The 20,009-nt window shown below is 52.1% G+C and overlaps 1 protein-coding gene across 3 annotated transcripts; it reads right to left on the reverse strand.

The window, feature by feature from the left end:
* Nucleotides 1–1,500: 1,500 nt before the first annotated feature.
* On the reverse strand, nucleotides 1,501–17,209 carry CPLANE2 (ciliogenesis and planar polarity effector complex subunit 2). 3 transcript variants are annotated; one of them, XM_048824829.2, is made up of 7 exons: nucleotides 17,129–17,209; nucleotides 12,779–12,940; nucleotides 8,680–8,832; nucleotides 6,806–6,930; nucleotides 5,919–6,055; nucleotides 3,545–3,852; nucleotides 1,501–1,755 (listed from the first exon to the last, which is right to left on the reverse strand). In XM_048824829.2, exons 2-6 carry the CDS (start codon nucleotides 12,882–12,884, stop codon nucleotides 3,591–3,593), a joined length of 783 nt encoding a protein of 260 aa, XP_048680786.1. In that variant the 5' UTR covers nucleotides 12,885–12,940; nucleotides 17,129–17,209; the 3' UTR covers nucleotides 1,501–1,755; nucleotides 3,545–3,590. The 3 variants fall into 3 exon arrangements, with proteins under 3 accessions (XP_048680786.1, XP_074977104.1, XP_048680787.1); XM_075121003.1 differs by lacking the exons at nucleotides 1,501–1,755; nucleotides 17,129–17,209 and adding an exon at nucleotides 16,335–16,532 and having other exon boundaries at nucleotides 2,905–3,852; XM_048824830.2 differs by lacking the exons at nucleotides 1,501–1,755; nucleotides 17,129–17,209 and adding an exon at nucleotides 12,055–12,103 and having other exon boundaries at nucleotides 2,905–3,852; nucleotides 12,779–12,863.
* Nucleotides 17,210–20,009: the final 2,800 nt, after the last annotated feature.

The following is a 20,009-nucleotide window of genomic DNA, read 5'->3' on the forward strand; positions in this document are numbered from 1 at the left end:
CTCCCCCACAGGCAGCTCACACACACATTAGCAATTCCACAGGTAAAGTTGTAACTTGCTTTCCATTCCCAGCCCCTACAATAATTCTTCCCTGAAGAGCCACTTGTGTGATCGTTAGCCGGGGGGTGGGTGGGTGAATATTTTGAGGTTAATCACATGAGGCTTCTAAGATCTGGGACTGGAAACCAGTGTGCATTTCCCTCTCTGAAAAGCCCTCTCTCTTCTGCTGGGAAGCCGTCTCTCTAAAGTAACTTGGGGTAGAGGCACCGTCTGTTTTATTCCCTCGCCTCAGGTGACGTTGAGGGCTTTGAACGATTTCTGATAACTTCCAAATGCTTCCCCCAGTCTCATCTGCTATTCCCGAGCCCTCGCTCAGAGCCTGGGGTCTTTACCACCTTTGCCCCAGGGCTCATGGTGTTGGTGAACTCTACAGCCAAACTGGGTGGTTGTAAGAGCAGCAGGTGCCACCTTAACTCTGCCCCCTTAATGTCACCTCTCCTCCCTCACAGGCCTCTCCTCACCAATGGGAGGAACCCTTGGCTGGCCGTGGTGTGCACTGTCCGACTGCACAGCCACGTGAGATGTGTAGAAGGTGCCCTGTAAACTGAAGCGTGGGTGTTATGCTTATAAGAAGCGCACGGGATCTTTTTCAGGGGAAAAGGCAATACGCCACGTTTACGGAAGATACAACAATTAGCATATGCATTCAATCACACACACACACACACACACACACTCTCTCTCTGTCCTGCCATTCGATGTTACAGTTACCAGTCCAGATTGCGGATCAATCTAGTGGTCAGCTAGGTTGATCACGGATAGGGAGGAGCCGGGTTCTGTCAGTTGCGACACGATGCTCCAGGGAAGTCTTGGCAGGACGAACCCAAAGTTTCATGGCAAGGCCCCTGTTTATACAGTGATTTTTCTTCATTGGGACCCATGAGTTTTGCACTGTCATGCTGTAATCAGTTTTTGTTTGACAAGTGCTTGTTTTCTTAAATTGTCCTCCTCATCCTTTATCTTGTTCTTTCATCAAGTCTCTCAGGGAGTTACCCCAGGCTGGTTTGATCACAGCTATCTTGCCCCCATTGATAGGTCCCACTTTAAAGTCGTCAATCTGCCTTCCTCTGACATTTCAATAGGGGCATGTTGCAACCTCTTCAGTTCCTCCCTAGAACATCTGGTCCAGCGATGGCCTTCACACTTACCTCTTAACACACACATTCCTCATTCACACACAACACCAAATTGATTTACACAGAGCAATTGAACAGGAACATCAAACTGCAATGAAAGAGAAAACAATCATTGCATTCTTATACTTATTTTAAAATACTAAACCTACAACAAAGTGGTGACCCTAAAAGGTCTGTTACTGCTTTGAAATCAGCTCAGATACAGATTCTGGCTGATGCATCTTTACCAACGGCCCATCAGGCCATTCCTTTCTGCTTTCAGAAAGGGTGGCTGGCAGCATATGGTGAAATCATATGTAATACATTTAATACATGCTACATTATTACTCTTGATCCTTTATTTAAAATTATACAAAATACAAACATAAAATCCTATTACTACATCATCCCAGGGACGGGGGTCGCAGGCCGGAGGGGTCAGTGCAACAAGGAAAGAGTCGATCTTGAGTGGCTGCTCCTGAAGTGCCACCTTTAGGATACGATCGTTGATCCATAGAACCCAACCTGCGCTCCTTGTCGCAGGGCGGAGACGTGCGGCTGGGGACAGGGTGAGAGATTCCTGCAGGACAACACAATGAGCACTGGCTTTGCTGGGAGCTGGGTTCCTGGCTAGCGCATGGGCCCATGTTGTCAAACCCAGCCACTAATTTTGTGAGCCTCAGGTTTCAGGGCCTGACAGTTACTCACAGGTCCACTGAGGGCAGGGCTCCATTTTGCCCCCTAAAGCAGAGTGTCTTGTGTTACAGCTGGCCCCCTCCAGGGCTGCCAGCCCAGCTTCCTGCCTGGCCACGGCACCCGATGATGCCAGCTCTCCTGTGATCAGCACAAACGGGCAGTCTCACCTCAAGTCCCACACGGGACTGCAACCTGACACCTCCATGCCGCAGGCAGAGCCAGCGCAGGCTAACCCCCCCCAGAGGATAAAATTCAATTCAATCCACAGACAGGCCCGGCTTAACAAAGCCCTGGCTGGGATGATTTCGTTGGGGTTGGCCCTGCTTTGAGCAGGGGTGGGAAGAGATGACCTCCTGAGGTCTCTTCCAACCCTGAGATTCTATGATTCTATGACAGGCGCTATCAACGTTTAATAACCTCGAAAGTGACTGTACGAGCTCCTCTGAGCCCTGAGACAGCCCAGATACTAAGGTGATGGGAGCTTCAGAAGTGTGTGCAGCCAAACGATACATTTAGCAATGCCACGTCCAAATGCACAGTGGGCTACGATCCACCCAGCTCGTCTTGTTGCCTTAGAGACTAACCAATTTATTTGAGCATAAGCTTTCATGAGCTACAGCCCACTTCATCGGATGCATACTGTGGAAAGTGTAGAAGATCTTTTTATATACACACAAAGCATGAAAAAATACCTCCTCCCACCCCACTCTCCTGCTGGTAATAGCTTATCTAAAGTGACCACTCTCCTTACAAGGTGTATGATAATCAACCTCGAGTATCATACACATTGTAAGGAGAGTGATCACTTTAGATAAGCTATTGCCAGCAGGAGAGTGGGTTTGTGTGTGGGGGGGGGTGAGAAAACCTGGATTTGTGCTGGAAATGGCCCAACTTGATTATCATACACATTGTAAGGAGAGTGGTCACTTTAGATAAGCTATTAGCAGCAGGAGAGTGGGGTGGGAGGAGGTATTTTTTCATGCTTTGTGTGTATAAAAAGATCTTCTACACTTTCCACAGTATGCATCCAATGAAGTGAGCTGTAGCTCACGAAAGCTTATGCTCAAATAAATTGGTTAGTCTCTAAGGTGCCACAAGTCCTCCTTTTCTTTTTGCGAATACAGACTACCACGGCTGTTACTCTGAAACTTGTTGCCTTGGCACTCCAGTGCTGGGGCACGCCCTACCCCAGAGCTGCAAAACTCCCCAGCCCCAAACAGCGCTGCAGAAAGTGCTTCCTCTAGTGCCAGCCTCCAGTGGCTCCTGTGGCCTGTCGCCCGGGATGCTGCTGCCATCCTGGTTAGCTGCAGGGATGGAGGAAGGAGCATGCAGGCTGGAGCTCTTCTGGACTGGCTCAGATCAAAGCTAAAGCCGGGAGTGGTCAGTGATTTTGGGTACTCGCCGTGAGAGGCTTGGGGCTGCGGTGCTCTGATCCCAAGTCATGTCAGTGTCAGCTGGGGGCGTTTAGCTCCTCTGGAAATCGGGCCCGTCCTGTCTCAGGGCAGGGCTCCCAGAAACAAAGGTCCCCAGATCAAGTTGGCCACAGGTTTGCGTGATGGCAGTGCCGAGCAGGGCACCTCTGTGATGCTAGAGCCAGTGGGGGCCGGGGGCTCCCAGATCTGGAGGCTAGAGCTGGTCCTTACGAGGCTGCAGCAGAGTCCCACCAAACCAACCTTTGAAAGGCCTCTGGCTCCACCTGAGTTTTTGGGGAGCTGATTTTCAGCACAGGGACGTCTCCTCTGTGCCAGGCTGCGGTGCTGGGACGATCCCAGCCATCACTTGGTCCTGGTACCAGAGGTGCTCCGCCAGCCCGTTCAGCACGTGTGCCACATGCGCCAGCCCAGCGCGGCCGTCCAGGGTCCGCCCGTCGGCCAGCCGGGGCCCGTTCACGCTCTTCATCCGCAGCACGGGCAGGCGCCAGGCTCGCCGGAACTCGGCCAGGTCCCGCTCTGTGACGTCGGTGTGCATGAACTGGTCGAACCTGGGCGGGCGCCGTCAAGGAGCCAGCACTCATCATGGCACAGGGCGCCCGCACGGTGCGCCACCGGGTCATCACACCACAACCACTGCATGGCTCCACCCAACACGATGGGCCACGTTCCGGCCTGGGGTCACCACCAAGTCTAGACCGGGCCCAATATCCCCCTTCCTGACGGGAGGAGGGGGCACATGAGTCCTTCCTCTCTCGCCATCCTCCCCGCTGGCTGCTTGGACAAGGGGAAGGGCTCCTGGCAGCACGGGCCCATTTGCCCAGCTCCCAGCTTGCCCCGAGTGCCACCCACACCCAGGCAGTGCACGAGAGCGGCATGTGGCTCTACAGGTCCGCGATTGGCGTGATGGGTGCTAGAGGAAACCTGAGACAGAACCAGGGACTCTGCCCCATGGGACCCCAGTCACACCCACCCCCGTCATCCTCCAACAGCCTGATTGCGGGGTCCCATCGAGGGGGGAAAAGATGGAGGTGCTCTTCCAAGCTCCGCCTACAAAATGAGTCTTGCCCATGTGAGTGGCTCTGATGAGACGCCACCCACAGAAGACGGGGCAGTTGCTCCACCCAGGATCGTGCGTGTTCCCCAGCGCCGCTGGGCTCCTGGAGCTTGGCTCCCGCTTGGGAGGTCTGACTACGCCCATGGGCTATGCATAGGGTTGCCAACTTTCTAATTGCAGAAAACTGAACACCCTTGTCCTGCCCCTGCCCAGAGGCCCTGCCCCTTCTTCAAGGCCCCGTCCCCCACTCATTCCATCCCCCCTCCCTCCATCGCTTACTCTCCCCCACCCTTGCTCACTTTCACTGGGCTGGGGCAGGGGGTTGGAGTGCAGGAAGGGGTGAGGGCGCTGGCTGGGCGTGCAGGCTCTGGGCTTGGGCCAGAAATGGGGGGTTCAGAGTGTGGAAGGGGGCTTTGGGCTGGGGCAGGGGGATGGAGTACGGAGGGGTAAGTGCTCCAGCTGGGGGTGTGGGTTCTGGGGTGCAGCAGGGGGCTCCAGCCAAGGGGTATGGAGTGCGGAAGGGGGCTCAGGGCTTAGGCAGGGGTGTGGGCTCCGGGTAACGCTTACCTCAGGCAGCTCCCGGGAAGGGGACGTGTTGAGCCCCAACCCCTGGAGAGCACAGGGAGAGGTATGGGCATGCAGCGCCGCAGGCCCCAGCCTCCCCCCTCCCACAGAAATGGCCAGCACCTGGGCTGCAGCCTCCTGCTCCCTACAGCTGCCCCACCCCCAGGCAGGCGCTGCAGTCAGAGCAGGCCTCCCAGTTCTTCCTTCCCTGGCTGCTGCCTCGCAAACCTGCCTTCCACGTATCAGCACTGCTGGACAATTCTCACCAGCAACCAAGGGGTTGCCAAGAAGCAGAATCGACCCCAGTTCGCACTGGTGAGATGTACAGTTCACACCTCTTTAGAGCCACTCCCCAGGCGCTCTGCAGATTCAGACCTACATCGGTGACGCCCCGCTCATGTTTTCGAGGCTTTAATCACAACCTACTGATGTCACTTCCCCCCCCCACCCCGCTTCTAATGGAAGTGGAGATTCTGCAGAACAAGACAGCAGCTTCAGAGAGGTGCAGGTACCCTCACGGTGTGGGTACGTACTGCCTGTTTCTGAGCCCTGGCCTGACTAGTGCAGTAAGAATGAAGGAGATACGTCAGTGAGTGCCCTCCGACCAATCTCTGATACAGAGGGAACCAGGAACTCCTGGGTTCTATTCCCAGATCTGCCACTGGCTCCCTGTGTAGCTTTGGGCCAGTCCCTGCCCTGCTCCAAGCCTCAGTTTTCCCATCTGTGAAGCAGAGCTAATGATACTGACCCTCCTGACAGGTGCCTGTTAAGACCAGTTCCTGCCTGCACAGGGATTTGAAGGCGTAACTGTGTACGTGCTAAAAATTCCCAGCTTCCTCTGCAGCATCACAGGAAGCAAACAGCCCTGCCTGTGTCTCGCTAACCCCCACCCCAAGCAGGCCAGAAGCTTCCACTGCTAGTGTGAGGCGCATCCCAGTGGTCACTAGAGCTAGGAGCAATCGACGGGGTGGAGTGGAGCCAGCGAGTCAAGGATACTTGGAGCCAATCACTATTTTGACGAAGTTTTCGGATCCCTCCGTGACGCGGGAGATCTGGCTGGGGAGGTCGTCGAAGGATGAGCGGTCGGTGAAAGAAAAGAGGAAGAGGATGCCATCTGCCTTCTCCTTGCAGGCCTAGAAGGGAGCGACACTGTGGATGTCAGCCAGGGTGCACACAGCTAGTCCCAGCCAGTGCAGGGAGGGACTGGTTAGCAGCCTTAACCCTGGATTGGCAGACGCATCTGTGCTCCATTCCTGACTGCCACTGACACCTGTGTGATCTGAAACAAATCATTTCCTCCTGCCGTGCCTCAGCTCCCCCAAGTGTGAAAGGCCAACCAGCATCAGTCCTGGCTAGCACTGGCCCAGCAAGGTGTGCCTGACATGAGCAGGCCTGACTCTCATTTGCACCAAGGCCAGAGGGGCATAAAATGTAAATGAGAATCAGGCCCAATGAGTTTCAGAGGCATTTCCTTCTGGAGCCAAGCTGGCAGGCTTTGTGCCATATAGGCCCACCCCACCAGTGAGACAAAGGAGAGGGGAGGGGGTATCTGGTCCTGCTGTGAACCCTCAGCTTTACCCCTTACCATGCAGGCTGTGCCGACAGCCCATGCTCTCTCTCCTGACACGGGCTGTTTATTCCTTTAAGAGACCCATTCCTCCCCAGTGGTTTTGCTGCGATGTACATGGGGTGCAGTTTATAGGACCCAGAAGGGTGTTTAACACCTGCTGTTAGAGACAGGCTTAACCCTCCAGCCCAGTTCTGAACATCCCCCGAGCTTTGGGAGGCTGAAATCCGGACCAAAGTTCTGTGCTTTGAAGCAGTCTCAGCTCCCAGGGAGACAGCAGGTCATGACAGCTTCCCCAACCCCGGGGCTGACTCACAGGTAGGATGTGATCAAATTTCTTTAGAGCTGCTTCTCCGCAGTCCCAGAAGTGGAACCTGAAGATGAGCGCCCTGCCGCTGTCCCTCAGCTTGGCCGGCCAATATACCGTCGTCGTCTGGATCCCTGAAATGAGATCGCCCCCATTTAGCTTCCAAGTTCCCTAAGGGCACCCAGAGCCCTTTCTCAGGGCTTGGAGGGAATCACGTATTCAGTGGCCAGCGTACAGGAGACGTGGCATCTAATCCTGACTCTGCCAATGACCCCTTGTGACCTTGGGCTTCATAATCTCTGGGCCTGTCTCCCCATCTGTGAAACAGATTGACACATACCAACCTCACAGGGACATTTTGAGGTTTTATCAATTGATACCTGCTACACTCTTCAAATAGTGGGCATGGCAGCCATGCTAAGGCAGCAGCGAAGGCCATGGACAGTTCTCTGATCTGGGAGTCACAAGACCTGGGTTCTATTCCTCTCCGTGCCATTAGTTTGCTGCATGTCCTTGAGCAAGTCTCAGCCTCGTCCTGTGCCTCAATTTCCCCACTTGTAACACAGGGAACATCCCATCATTGGCCAAACTCACCAGCCTTTAAAAGATGTTTAAGAACAAACAGTTTTCAGGGAGAGAGTCTATGGCTGACCCAGGAGAATGACACAGTGCAACGAATAACGACACTGCTCCCATAAATGCCCAAAGAATAACAATGCTGCATGTACACATCCAGCAACCAGCTGCTGTTCTACTCACCTCATCACGGCCCTCACGTTCCCGCCAGGAAAGGGTTAGGATTTCTGTTTCACAGAAGGGGAAATGAAGGCCCAGGACAAATAAGGCGATTTGTCCAATGTCACATGGTGGCAGAGTCCTGAGCAGAAGCCAGAGTCTTGAGGCCCCAGGTCTCCTCTAGCCACAAAATACCATCCCACGGCTTTGGCTTGTTGTGTTATTCTACAGAAGTTGCCCTGTCCACAAAATACTTGTGTGCTGTGAGCCTCTGGGGGAAACCTCTGCACACAGGGCTGGATGCTTAACAGAAAGCATCGTGTCTGTATTGGGGAGTAGGAGGAAGAGGAAATGAGGCAAAGGGCATCTGGAATCCGGCTGACCCCTGAAGTTGGCCCTATTACCACCTGCAGCCAGTTCCAGGCTCCCTGCAGTGCTACTGCCCCGACTTCTCACTTGCAGTGGGTCTATCCCACGGGCCGGTCGCTTGCACTGGGAAGAACTCCTTCCTGCTCCCTTGCTTGAAGGTCTTCTTCCCTTAGCTCCAAGCCGCTGTTCTGTTCCAGCCGCCTGCTGAGATGGAGGGAGACCTGTCCTCCTCACCCATCCCCGTTGTGCCTGTGCTCTCGACACAACAGCAGAAGCAGAAGGAAATGACCCAAACCCAGCTGGGTTTCAAATAACCATGTTAACGAGCTAGATACACACAAGGCCTAGCTCCATAGACACACCGGTGCTCTGTAAGGTTCTGGTGGCTTCTGCAAAAGAAGACGGAGGGCTCCCAAGCAAGTTAAAGGGACACCACCCAATTCCGATACACTGCAATCCAAACCAAGGAGCTGGAAAGCAGTAGATAGGCAGGTCACTGACAGCAGGGACATGGCCCATAGCAGAGACCAGCATGGGGCTGACCCAGGATGGGTAAGGAAATCCCTTCTGGCTCCCTATCCTCTATGGCTGCCTCTAAGTCGTCTCTTGGCTTAGAGCAAGATGTCCTGCTGCTAGTGATCTCACCAGCAGTTCCCAGGAAAGCGCTGCCTCCCAGAGAAACCATCCCCCATCCTGTCTTGCTTCTCCCCCGTGCTGGGAAGGTTGAGGGACAGTCTCACTCCCTGTCAGTGGCCCTTTGCCACCCTCCAATCAATCACCTGTTGTTTCATGATGTGCACTGGGCACCTCCAGGCCAGCCAGCTTGGCCACCATTGCGGTTTTACCCACGCCGCTTTTCCCAGAGACAAAAATCTTATAGCTGGCAGTGTCAGCGGCCATCTGCGGGGGGAGCACTGGCCTTTCAATCAGCCCTGGAATGAAACAACAGCACTTGTCAATGTCTCTCAACCCTACATTCCCCACCCAACTTCCACAAGAAGTTTTGTTTTAAGATCACAGCTCTCCCAGCCCCCGGTTAAAGGATCAATCTCTCCACGCACCCCAAGTTGGCCGGGTTTTAATTTATCCCAGAATGACCCATTTTCTATCCTTTATAGATCCACAGAAGTAAAGTCCAGAAGGCCCCATTATGATCATCTCGTCTGAGCTCCTGTATGATGCAGGCCAGAGAATTGCAACCAGTGAGCCCTGCATCAAGCCCAGAACTTCTGCTTGAGCTGGAGCGTATCTTTCCGAAAGACATCCAGGTTGAATTTACAGGCCTACCAAGGATGGAGACTGCACCCCATCCCTATGTACGTTCTGTCAATGGTTAGTGACCCTCCTCCCTGTTACAAAACTGCACTGTATTTCTAGTTTGCGATTGTCTGGCTTTAGCTTCCTGGATATACCGTGTCCCGTCTCGTATCTAACTACGTAAAGCTTCGGGGGAACACAACATGCATGGAGGCAACAAGGTCTAGTAGCAGGAGCTGGAAACTGTGAGACCGAACAGTGGGCTCTATCCCTGGCTCTGCTATTGACCTACTGACTGGGCTTCAACACGTCACTTCCCCTCCCTGGGCCTCACTTTCGCCATCTGTTAAGTGGGGATAAGGATAATGACGTCCTCACACATAAGAACACAACATAAGAATGGCCAGACTCGGTCAGACCCAAGGTCCATCTAGCCCAGCACCCTGTCTTCCAACAGTGGCCAGTGCCAGATGCCCCAGAGGGAATGAACAGAACAGATAATCATCAAATGATCCACCTCCTGTTGCCCATTCCCAGCTTCTGGCAAACAGAGGCTAGGGACACCAGCCCAGCCCATCCTGGCTACTAGCCACCGATGGACCTGTCCTCCGTGAACTTATCTAGTTCTTTTTTGAACCCTGTTATAGTTTTGGCCTTCACAACATCCCCAGGCAACGATTTCCAAAGGTTGACTGTGCATTATGTGAAGAAGTACTTTCTTTAGTTTCTTTTAAATGTGCTACCTACTAACTTCAATGAGTGATCTCTGGTTCTTGTGTTATGTGAAGGAGGAAATAACATTTCATAATTCAGTTTCTCCACACCAGTCAAGATTTTATAAAACTCTATCATATCCTTCCTGAGTTGTCACTCTTCCAAGCTGAAAAGTCCCAGTCTTATTCATCTCTCCTCATATGGAAGCTTTTCCATACCCCTAATCGTTTTTGTTGCCTTTCTCTGTACCTTTTCCAATTCTAATATATTTTTTTGAGATGGGGTGACCAGATATGCATGCAGCATTCAAGGTGTGGGTGTACCATGGATTTATATAGTGCATTATGATATTTACTGTTTTATTACCTATCCCAGGGATGGGTAAACTTTTTGGCCCGAGGGCCACATCTGGGAGGGGAAATTGCATGCAGGGCCATGAATGTAGGGCTGGGGCAGGGGTGCGGGTGTGGTGTGCAGGAAGGGGCGAAGTGCAAGGGCTTGGGGTGGAGGAGGGGTTGTGAGGTGTATGAGGGGGCTCAGGGCAGGGGGTTGGAGTGCAGGAGGGGGTGCGGAGTGTGGGGGGGCTCAAGGGAGAGGTGCAGGGAGGAGTGCAGGAGGGGGCTCAGGGCAGGGGGTTGAGGTGCAGGAGGAGTGTGGGGTGCGGCAGGGGGCTCAGGGCAGAGGGTTTGGGTGCAGGGTCCAGGAGGGGTTCAGGGTGCGGGCTCTAGCCCGGCACCACTTACCTGGAGTGGCTCCGGGGGGGCAGCAGCGCGCAGCGGGGCTCAGGCAGGCTGCCTACCTGCCCTGGTCTTGCTCCGTGCCATTCCCAGAAGCGGCTGGCTCCATGTCCTTGCGGCCCCTGGGAGAGGCAGGGGGGCAGAGGGCTCCGTGCGCTGCCCTCGCCTGCAGGTACCTCCCCCGAAGCTCCCACTGGTCGCAGTTCCCTGTTCCCAGCCAATGTGGGGGGTGGTGCCTGAAGGCAAGGGCAGCGTGCGGAGTCCTCTGCCTCCCTCTCCCCCAGGGGCTACAGTGACATGGTGCCAGCTGCTTCCGGAAGTGACGCAGGGCCTGCAGCGCCACAGGGGTGGCAATCCCACAGGCCGGATCCAAAGCCCTGACGGGCTGGATCCAGCCCATGGGCCGTAGTTTGCCCCTCCCTGAGCAATCCCTTTCTTAATGATTCACAATATTCTGTTTGCTTTTCTAACTGCCGCTGCACATTGAGTGGACGTTTTCAGAGAACTATCCACGATGACTCCAAGATCTCTTTCTTGAGTGGGAACAGCTAATTTAGACCCCAGCATTCTGTATGTACAGTTGGGATGATGTTTTCCAATGTGCATTACGTTGCATTTATCAACATTGAATTTAATCTGCCATTTTGTTGCCCAGTCACCCAGTTTTGTGAGATCCCTTTGTAACTCTTCGCTGTCTGTAACTATCTTAAGTAATTTGTATCATCTGCAAATGTTGCTGCCTCACTGTTTACCCCTTTTCCCAGATCATTTGTGGATATGTTGAACATCAGTGGTCCCAGTACAGACCCCTGGGGGACCCCATTTTACCTCTCTCCATTCTGAAAACTGACCATTTTTTCCTACCCTTTGTTTCCTATCTTCTAAACAGTTACTGATCCATGAGAAGACCTTCCCTCTAATCCCATGACGTCTTATGACACAGATGCCATGGGTCTGAATGGGCATGCGGCAAGTAACGCTTTGCCCTTCCATTTAAAGATCTCAAAGCACACTGCAAACAGTACTGAATTAACCCTTATTATCCCCTGTCAAGGTTCCTTCCCCACGCTGAACTCTAGGATACAGATGTGGGGACCTGCATGAAAAACTCCCTAAACTTATTCTTACCAGCTTAGATTCAAAACTTCCCCAAGGTACAAACTTTGCCTTGTCCTTGAACAGTATGCTGCCACCACCAAGCGTGTTAAACAAAGAACAGGGAAAGAGCCCACTTGGAGACATCTTCCCCCAAAATATCCCCCCAAGCCCTACACCCCCTTTCCTGGGGAAGGCTTGATAAGAATCCTCACCAATTGGTACAGGTAAACACAGACCCAAACCCTTGGATCTTAAGAACAGTGAAAAAGCAATCAGGTTCTGAAAAAAAGAATTTTAATTAAAGAAAAGGTAAAAGAATCACCTCTGTAAAATCAGGATGGTACATACCTTACAGGGTAATCAGATTCAAAACATAGAGAATCCCTCTAGGCAAAACCTTAAGTTACAAAAAGACACAAAAACAGGAATATACATTCCCTCCAGCACAGCTTATTTTACCAGCCGTTAAACAAAAGAAAATCTAATGCATTTTCTAGCTAGATTACTTACTAACTTAACAGGAGTTGGAAGGCTTGCATTTCTGATCTGTTCCCGGCAAAAGCATCACACAGACAGACAGACAGACAGACCCCTTTGTTCCCCATTCCCCCCCTCTAGATTTGAAAGTATCTTATCCCCTCATTTGTCATTTTGGGTCAGGTGCCAGCGAGGTTACCTAAGCTTCTTAACCCTTTACAGGTGAAAAAGTTTTGCCTCTGGCCAGGAGGGATTTTATAGCACTGTATACAGAAAGGTGGTTACCCTTCCCTTTATATTTATGACATCCTTAGTTAACCGAGGAGGAAACTGAAGGTCAGAGCCTAGAACTCTTGCTCCCCAGGCCCATTCAATAACATCTATAAATGATCCGTTGTTGAATTCACAGTTTATTTCCCCAGTGGTACCACAAATAGGTGGCCAATAAAAGCCTCAATGGGGGGCAAAGGCACTTAGCAGCCTGATTCCCACCACTTTCCTCCTTTACTGTGGCTTAATCTTATCCCATAGAGTCGTCTCTTCTCACCAGCTGCCTCTAGGACCTGCAGCGGTGATGGGTGCAGAGAGGACTCACCGAAGAATTTCCGCTTGTTTTTCCGCAGGATGGTGGCCAGGTACTCTTTGCCCTCTGGGGACTTGTGCCAGTCTGGAACAATCACAGATCCAGTGGAAACTGCCATCTCTGGACAGGTGGCTGCGAGAGTCAGTGTCTGCTACTGGACCATTGTCAAAAAATCTGTGTAAAGAGAGAGAAGGGAAGGGAATTAAATCTGTGGATAATAAATTTACTAAAAATCAAAAATACAATAGGTTTACTCTGATTTATGACTGCGGGCAAATTATTTCCTTCTATGTGCCTCAGTTTCCCCTCCCACCCTTTGTCTAGGCTGTAAGCTCTTTGGAGGCAGGGACTGTCTCTCACTATGTGTCTGTGCGGCAAAAAGGGACCCTGATCTCAATAGGGACCTTTAGAGGCTACTGGAATATCGACAATTAATAATAATAATGGGGTTAATTTAAGAGAGAACCAGCAGCTACCAGATACTCTAAGGGAGTTAGAGTAGCCTGGTGGACAGACCACTGGACTGGCACTCAGGAGAACTGGATTGTATTCCCATCTCTCCCACCAGACAACATTGGGTGAGTCCTTTGCCCTTCTGTGCCTCAGTTTCCCCTTCCATAAAATTGGGATAATGATCCTGATCTCCTTTGTGACATGCATTGACCTCTACTGATAACACATGCTATGTAAGAGCTTGGGATAATTATTATTACTCCAGACCCCAGGCTTCCAAAGCAGAGATGATACCTGGCTTTTGTTATAGATCTATGACTGATGGCAAGGCGGTCTAGGTCATTCTTTTGTTTGTGTTCATTTAAATATGGATACATAAAAACACGGGCTCTGTCATAAACAGGACTCACGGTCTGGGAAACCCTGGAATCACCCAGTTTTACAGATGCTATTTCTTTTGGGGCATTTAGCATTGGGTGTCGGGTGCTAGACTGACCGCTGGGAAGAGATGAGTTCTCTAGCTAGCCCCTGACTCTTTAGCAGCACTCAGCTCAGGAGAGCAGCTTCTGACAAGAAATGAAGACAAATGCCATGCCCATGTGAAAGCTGCGGGAGTTCAGATGAGCAGAATGTAGTTACTTTTAGCCTAGCTGGAATCTGGCCAGGACAATGGGCGTAACTCCTGGAAAGTGCCAGGGGACCCTTCCAGGTGGCAAGTGCTCAGGACAGCGCTGTGACACTGCTAGTCCAGGAGCAGAATGCTATGCCAAAGCCCTGATGCCATACCGATTCCGAGGGACTAATGCCACCAGTGAATCCCTAGCACCGCCGCCTACTGCTCCTGAGTGTTCCTGGAAGCTCTCCCATCCCGACACTGCCTTGGCCTGACGTGGAGAGGGAATTCCACAACACAAGGTGGTATTGCTGAAGGCCATAACAATGAATAAATGCGATTGTTAGTTGGGGGCCCTGCCTAGGGTTTTGCAAGCGCTCGCAGGACTAGCACAGGCTGTATATCCAACCTCACATGCACCTCTCAAAAGGAGGGAGACGTCTGAAGGCTTTGATCCCCTTTTTAGGGGAAAAGGCAACTGATCAAAGCAAAGAAACTAACAGATGTGTTAGCTGCATAAATTATTCCTCTGCCAGCTGCTGGACTGATTTTCTAGACATTCAACAGAGTCAATGGAAAACAGTCAGGCCTAGACCTGCTGATGTGTGGGGTCTATTCTTCTTCGTGCACAGACTGAATGCTGGCCTCCCGCTCACACCACACATTAGCGCCCCCCCCACCACCAACGGGTAAGCTTTCCTTCATTTCCTAAAAATAGTTAGTACATTTTAATGATAGCTCAGTAGCTGAGATTACGAGTCAGTAGTTAGCCAGTGCCCTACAAAGGTACTAGGGGAGGCCCTGTGTGGTTTTTCATTGAGCTACTGACCCTTTGGGTTTCAGAGTAACAGCTGTGTTAGTCTGTATTCGCAAAAAGAAAAGGAGTACTTGTGGCACCTTAGAGACTAACCAATTTATTTGAGCATAAGCTTTCGTGAGCTACAGCTCATTTCATCAGATGCATTCCCTTTGGGGTTACTAAAGAACACTCTGCAATTCTCATTAGTAAGCATTGGACTGTTCTCATAGACTTTAATGCCAGAAGGGACCATCGTGACCATCTAGTCTGACCTCCTGCACATCACAGGCCACAGAAACTCACCCACCTACTCCTGTAATAGACCCAGAACCTCTGACTGAGTTACTGGAGTCCTCAAATCATGATTTAAAGATTTCAAATTACAGAAAATCCACCATTTACATTAGTTTAAACCTACAAGCGACCTGTGCCCCATGCTGCTGAGGAAGGCATAAACCCCCAGGGTTTCTGCCGATCTGAACTGGGGGGAAATTCCTTCCCGACCCCAAAGATGATGATCAGTTAGACCCTGCGCACATGGGCAAGACCCACCAGCCAAAAACATGGGAAATTCTCTTTATAACTCCGAGCCCTCCCCATCTAGTGTCCCACCTCCAGCTGTTGGAGATATTTACTACTAGCAGTTGCAGATCGGCTACATGCCATCAAAGGCAGTCTCATCCTACCATCCCCTCCATAAACTTATCAAGCTCAGTCTTGAAGCCAGTTAGGTTTTTTTGCCCCCACTGCTCCCCTTAGAAGGTTATTCCAGAACTTCACTCCTCTGATGGTTAGAAACCTTTATTTAATTTCAAGCCTAAACTTGTTGATGGCCAGTTTATAGCCATTTGTTCTTGTGTCCATATTAGCACTTAATTTAAATAACAACTCTCCCTCCCTGGTATTTATCCCTCTGATGTATTTATAGACAGCAATCATAGCTCCCCTCAGCCTTTGTTCGGTTAGGCTAAACAAGCCAAGGTCTTTGAATTGCCCCTCATAAGGTAGGTTTCCATTCCTCGGATCATCCTAGCAGCCCTTCTCTGCACCTGTTCCGGTTTGAATTCATGGTTCTTAAACATGGGAGACCAGAATTGTACACGGTATTCCAGATGAGGTCTCATCAGTGACTTGTATGATGGTACTAACACTTCCCTTTCTCTACTGGAAATACCTCGCCTGATGCAACATAGGACTGCATTAGCCTTTTTCACAGCCGCATCACATTGGTGGCTCATAGTCATCCTGTGATCAACCAATACACCCAGGTCTTTCTCCTCCTTTGTTGCTTCTAACTGATATGTCCCCAGCTCATAGCAAAAATTCTGGTTAGTCCCTAAGCGCATGACCTTGCACTTTGCACTATTAAATTTCATCCCATTTCTGTTACTCCAGTTTTCAAGGTTGTCCAGATCTTCTTGTATGATATTCCAGTCCTCCTCCATATTGGCAATACCTCTTAATTTGTGTCATATGCAAATTTTATTAGCACACTCCCACATTTTGTGCCAAGGTCATGAATGAAAAGGTTAAATAAGGTTGGTCCCAAGACTGATCCCTGAGGAACTCTACGAGTAACTTCTCTCCAGCTTGGGTGTTCCCCTTTCAGTATGACCCGCTGTAGTCTCTCCTTTAACCAGTTCCTTATCCACCTCTCAGTTCTCATATTAATCCCCATCTTCTCCAAGTTAACTAATAATTACCCATTAACTTGCGTCCTGGCCAAACTCCAGGTCAGGTAATTATAATCTGCCTCCTTAAATCCCTCCTGTAGGTTTGTCTCGATACAGGATTCCTCCTTACATTCCATCCTATACTACTGTGCAGCATTACTGTGCACTGTTAAACAGCTGCCATGTTGCACCCCAGAAGTGGATGCATTTCAGTGGTAGGGGAAGTGTTTCTCCGATTAATGTAAAGTGCCTTGGACACAGCAGGCTGAAACACAAGACCTGTTATTAACCCACTGATGTGATGATCAGTTTCCCGCAGGTAACGTCTCTGGCTCATGCTGTATAAAAGTTCTTACTACCCCAATGTTATTCATCCCTTCTCCCTCTGGGAGGAAACTCCACACAGCTGCTGTGGGTGCTTCTCGGGCTCTGTTCGCCTTCCCCGCCGGTCTCCGTCTCGGGGCAGAGGACAGCTCAGGGCCCCTTGTTAAGGTATCAGTGCCACCCCCTCACAATTACACAGCAGCCATCTGCTGGGGAGCGGGTGGCGGTTTGCAAAGGGGAGAGGGATGGTCGGCGTTGCCAGGCCCCATGGTGCAGATGGGGAAACTGAGTCACGGAGCAGGGAAAGGAGGGGCCCAGGGTCACACAGCAAGTCAGTGGCAGAGAACCTGGGGCAGGTCTTGGGGTGGGGGAGGGGAACAACTATGACGTGTGACAAGGGGCCCCGCCCCACCCGGCCATGGTGGCTCCTCGTTGCCCTCGCGAGCACCGCCGAGCGCGCGCACCCGGCGCCTGCCGCTTTGAGGGGACCCCGCTCTCACCTGCAGCCACTTCCGCCTCGCCGGCGTGTGACCTCAGCGCGCACGATCTCGCCCCGCCCCCTGAGCGCGCTCCCACGCCCTGCCCCAGCTCGGTAGCGGCGCATGCGCGAGGGCTGCGCCGGGTCTCGCTGTGGCTGGGTGCACGTGGGGTCGGACAGCGCGAGGAGCCCGCGTGTGCAGGGCAGCCCCGCCCCCGCCCCGGGCGCTGCCTGGGTCTGCACCGGCCTGCACGCCGCGGGCCCCGACGGCTCGCAGCTTGCCCCAGCGGGGGCCGTTTCTCCAGCGCCAGGGGCAGCTGACATCCCTGCAAAGAAACTCTCCCCCTTCCCCCCGTGCACTGGCTGTGGGCCCTCCCGGGAGGCCAGAGCTTTGCACTTTCTCTGGTCTCAGACCCTGGGACTAGAAGGGTACACAGAGGGCTCAATCACCCCATAGCCACACAATGCAGCTGTCCCCTGCCTTGACACACTCAGCACGTTTTCCTGGCAGTTGTGTTACAGCAGGGCCTAGGGACCCCACTCTGGCCTGGGAGCCCCCTGTGGAGGGTGCTGTACAAAAGAAAGTCCATCAGCCCAGAGCTGAGATTCAGGTCACCTCATCTGCCCTCCTGCACACTGCAAGCCCCAGAACCTCCCCCCCAGAGACAAACAAAAGCTCTGCAGGCACTACCAGTGCTGATATGACAACATGCTTTTTAATCTCAGTTTTTGCATCTTTAAAAGTAGGGTTGCCAGGTGTTGTGTTTTCAATCAGCACTCCCCAGTCGAAAAGGAACCCTGGTGGCTCCCATCAGCACTGCTGACTGGGCCATTAAAAGCCCAGTCACTGGTGCAGCGGGGCTAAGGCAGGGGCCATGGCTTGGCGCAGCTCCCGGAAGCAGCAGCATAATCCCTGTCAGGGTCCTGTGCGAAAGGGCAGTCAGGGGGTTCCACACACTGCCCCCGCCCCAGGCACCAGCTCCCATGGGCCGGGAACCTGCAGACAGGGCAGCGCAGCCTAGCTGCACCTCTTTGTAGGAGCTGCTGCTTCCGGGAACAGCTTGAGGTAAGCGCCACCCAGAGCGTGCACCTCAACCCCCCACCCTAATCCGAACCCCTCACCCCAAGCACCCTCCTGCACCCCAAATCCCTCATCCCCAGCCCCTATAGCCCCAGCCAGAGCCCTCCCACACCCCCATGCCCCAACCCCCTGCTCCAGCCCTGATCCCCTTCCCGCATTCCAAACCCCTCAGCCCCAGCCTGGAACCTCTCCTGTGCCCCAAACCCCACACCCCTCAACCCTCCCACACATCAATCCCCTACCCCAGCCCAGAGCCCCCTCCCACACCCTGAACCCCTCATTTTTGGCCCCACCCCGGAACCCACACCCCCAGCCCAGAGCCCCCACCCCATACTCCAAACCCCTGCGGCTCCATTCCCCAGTCCAGAGCCCCCTCCTGCACCCCAAATCTGTCTTCCCTGGCCCCACCCCAGAGCCTACACCTCCAGCCAGAGCCCTCACCCCCTCCCACACCCCAATCCCAAACCAGCCCTGTGAAAATGAGTGAGCGAGTGAGGGTGGGGGAAGCGAGTGACAGAGGGAGGAGGGGATAGGGTGAGCAGGGGGCAGGGCCTCAGATGTGGGCGGGGCCACAAGGGCCTCAGAGGGGGGTGGGGCAAAGGTGTTCGGTTTTGTGCGAGTACAGTAGAACATTGGCAATTCTGTTGAAAAGCCTGCATGCAGCCCCAGCCACTCCCCCCTGAACCCCTAGAGTGACACTCCAATAAGAACAAGGATCATTATAAAAGGTACACAAACAACAGGAGTTTCAAAGGCAGGGTTGTGATAACAGTTCCTTTTTTTCCCCTCTTACGTAAAGGGGTTTCCATTACCAACTTCAAACAGTAACATTTCCCACGAGCAGTCCATAGAAAAACAATGGCTCAACGCTTATACATCACAGCCAAGTTTCGTGAACATTTCCCTTACCCTAGAGCAGAAGAAAAGCCTGTACTAGTGACTATCATTCAGACAGTTGCTCCTCTTAGCACCACACATGACCCACATCAACATGGATCTTAGTTTAATTAAGCCCTTGCCCTTTAGATGGGTAAAGAGCAAAGACCCATGGGGAAATTTTCAGAGGCAAAACCAAACCAAAAAGTAGACACCTGCCATCATCTATGCCTTTGAAAAATCTTCCCCCATTGTATAGGAATGCACTGCATGTTTTTGCCACATCACTTTATTGTTGGACATTTAATTGTATATTGGGGGTATAATTCCCCCTCCCTTCAGATCCCAATCTTGGATGTACCACAAAATCTGCCATGGTGCCTTCTGAAAGGTCTGAATTGGTTAGTAAATGGTCCTGAAAAGGGAGAAAAAAATTGCACTCAAGCCCTGATTTAGAGACGCATTGAAGTGAAGGGGGCTCAGCGCATTACTGTGGAGGCTTAGGACCTCTGAAAGTTAGTCACCCAGCACCCCATGAGACAAAGGGTTGCCTGATAAACTAGATCAAGTTTTTACTGTATTTGAACACGGTGCCCCTGTGCAAGAATGTAGGTGAGATTTGAGAGAGGCTAAGCAAGTTGGGTCCTGATCTTGCACCAATGAAGTCAATGGGAGCTTCACCATGGAGTTCACTGGGTGGGGGATTAAGGTTTGGGCCCCAACTCCCACTGAATTGCAATGGGAACTGAGTGCCCAAATCCCTTTGGCTCCTTTGAAAATAGCCAACCTCTGTCATTTTAGTTATTTCAAAGTTGTGTTAAGCCCTTTAAGGGGCAGCTGAGAAATTGGAAAAAGACAACTCATGATGTGAGGTCATAGCCCCTCCAGCGGCCTCACAAGGCATAGGATCAGAGATATCAAGGTACAGAGCCAACCAAAGGGCGCT

Source organism: Caretta caretta, chromosome 18 (genome assembly GCF_965140235.1).
Source record: "Caretta caretta isolate rCarCar2 chromosome 18, rCarCar1.hap1, whole genome shotgun sequence".
NCBI classification, from domain to species: Eukaryota; Metazoa; Chordata; order Testudines; family Cheloniidae; genus Caretta; species Caretta caretta.